A 2878-nucleotide genomic window follows, 5' to 3' on the forward strand; every position below is an offset into this window, starting at 1 on the left:
TGTGAGTGTTTGTTTGAGTGTGTGTGAGTGAGTGTGTTGTGTGTGAATGTGTGTGCGAATGTGTGTGTGAGTGTTTGTTTGAGTGTGTGTGAGTGAGTGTGCTGTGTGTGTGTATGTATCTATGTACACACATACACAGATGTGCATATATGTGTGTGTGCATGTGAGTGTGTGTGTGCGTGTGTGTGTCCATGCATATGTGCATGAATGTATACGAGAAGATACCCAAAAGTAACCGGAAACATTTTCTGTGGGACAAGCCTTTTGGAGTTTAGGCTTCTGCCACTAGAATTCACTTGATGCGGTTCTCAGGCAACCGGCGTTGTCTTTGGGATAATACTACAACGTGGTGCGACTTTGTTTTGCAGTGCTTCTCCCTTGCTCGTTGATTTTTGTGATGCCTAAAACGAAGGAAAAGCGTGTTTCCGTGAAATTCTGTTTTCAGCTGGTGAAAAACGGTGGCCGAAACAGTTACCAAGCATCAAAAAGCTTACAAGGACACTGCCAGGAGCAAAACTCAAGTTTACAGTGGTTTCTATGTTTTAGGAATGGTCACTCGTCACTTGACGACCAACCTGGTTCGGGGCGACCATTGATCTCCCAAATGAATGAAGACAATGAAGACATCACGAAAATTTATGAACTGATTTTGGAAGACCGTCACCTACCAACTGACAAACTTGTTGGTTTGAGTGATGTGTCCTGGAGCTCCTATCAACGAATGTTGAGCGAGGAATTGCAAATGAAAAGAGTTGCAGCAAAGTTTGTGACTCGCTTGCTCACAAGATCAAAAGCAGTGACTACTGAATGCGTGCCGTGAACTGAAAGAACAGTCGGAAGTTGATCCGGACCTTTATTCAAAGGTCATCACTGGACACGAAACCTGGTGCTACGGAATTTGCAGATGTGGAAGAGGTGAAGAAAAAAACGACGGTGACGTTAAAAGGTATCACTCTTGGCAAAAGTTCCAGCACTGCTTCGAACAATGGCAAACACATCTGGGCTGATGCATCGCTTCAAATGGAGAATATTTTGAAGGCGACAAAAGTGTAAGCATGTAAAACCAAGTGAATAAAATAGCACTGCAAATTCCGGTTTCTTTTGGGTACCTTCCTATATGTATGTATGTATGTATGTATGTATGTATGTCAGTTACTCTTAGTGTTACTGTCGACATGTAACCCAGTAAAACTTGTCGCATGGTCGGACCTTCGGTAAATAGACAATCAACCCTGCCAAGTTAGCTCCGTAAAGAGGACTGTTTTCGTTGGACCCCTAGAGGACGGATACGAAAACCTGTGAAAAAAATGGATGAACTGACTTGAGTAAATGGCCATTTAACAGTTGGCAGGAGATACCTTTTGTCTCTATGTTGACATTTTTCTAGAAGGAAAACTTTAATGTAACGCTTGCGAATTCGATTACATCATATAATGTTGGTAAGTTTTTTTAGACAAATGCATGCTTTGTTTAGAGAGTGGGATTGGCCTTTTTCTCACTTAAAAAAACTTAAATCACAGGTATCTCTTGATTTTTAACGCCTCTGTTATGTATTGCACGCTATGGCTGGCTAGAGCTTATAACGGTAAAACTCTCAATGACAAATTCCATGATGAAATGAAGGCGTGTGTCAGAGTGGCTGGTAACTCAGAACATTTGCTGAGAAAGTCGTCTGTCGTTGTCTCATCTGTACAAAAGAGCGTAGATCTGTAAGAGGATTGAAAAACCAACCACATTCTTGCTACATATGTATTAAGATAACAATCCAGAGAGAGTATTGCTTGAAATCAACTTGCAGTCATCTTGTATGCATGGGTGCGTGTATAAATGTATGTATTTTTTAAGCATGTATATATATATATATATGTTTGAATTGATGGATACAGTGAGTGGTGAGAATAGAGAGATATATTTAGATATTGAGAGAGAATGACAGAAAATTGCATTTATTTTTCTATTTAGATGTTAATTATTGTTTGTGGTCAAACATCACCACCTGTTGATTAAAACTCAATGTTTCCGTCAGCCTATCACTCTTCTCAATTCTATCTTTAGTTATCTTTTTTATTATTTTTTTCCCTAACTATAGATATCCACCCACTTTCTCAATCTCTCTCACCTGCCTATCTAACGTAAGCTAGTTACCTATACACCTATAATATACCAAGATATGCATGAACATACGCACAGACGTATTATATATATGCACACAGTATACACACACACACACACACACACACACACACACACACACACACACACACACACACACACACACACACACGTACATACATATATCTAAGGCTGTGTGGTAGGAAGCTTGTTTCCCAACCACATGGCTCCGGGTTCAGTTCCACTGCGTAGTATCTTCTGCAAGTGTCTTCTACTATGGCCACGGGTCAACCAAAGCCTTGTGAGTGGATTTAGTAGACGTAAACTGAAAGAAGCCCGTCGTATATGTAGGTGGCTGTGTGTGCTTGTGTATTTATGTGTGTGTTTGTGTTTGTCTTCTTTATCACCACTTGATAACCGGTGTTGGTGTGCTTATGTCCTCGTAACTTAGCGGTCCAGCAAAAAAGAACGATAGAGTTAGTACTGGGCTTTAAAAAATAAGTCTTGCGGTCGATTTGTGCGACTAAAACCCTGCAAGCATGACCGCAGTCAAATGACTAAACCAAATAAAAGAATAAAAGAATATACCATACATGTATACATACATATATATACACACATATATATAGATAGATAGATAGATGGATAGATAGATAGATAGATAGATAGATAGATAGATAGATAGATAGATGGATAGATAGATAGATAGATATACTTGGAAATGGATGCGTGGCGTTCAATCATATAATAATATAATGAATATATA

The 2878-nt window shown here is 39.4% G+C and overlaps 1 protein-coding gene across 1 annotated transcript; it reads left to right on the plus strand.

Moving 5' to 3' along the window:
- The first annotated feature begins 397 nt into the window (after nt 1-397).
- Nucleotides 398-820, plus strand: LOC106874510 (uncharacterized). The gene has a single exon (XM_014922263.1). The coding sequence runs from the start codon at nt 398-400 to the stop codon at nt 818-820; it is 423 nt and encodes a 140-aa protein (XP_014777749.1).
- Nucleotides 821-2878: the final 2058 nt, after the last annotated feature.

Source organism: Octopus bimaculoides, chromosome 4, assembly GCF_001194135.2.
Source record: "Octopus bimaculoides isolate UCB-OBI-ISO-001 chromosome 4, ASM119413v2, whole genome shotgun sequence".
NCBI lineage: Eukaryota > Metazoa > Mollusca > Cephalopoda > Octopoda > Octopodidae > Octopus > Octopus bimaculoides.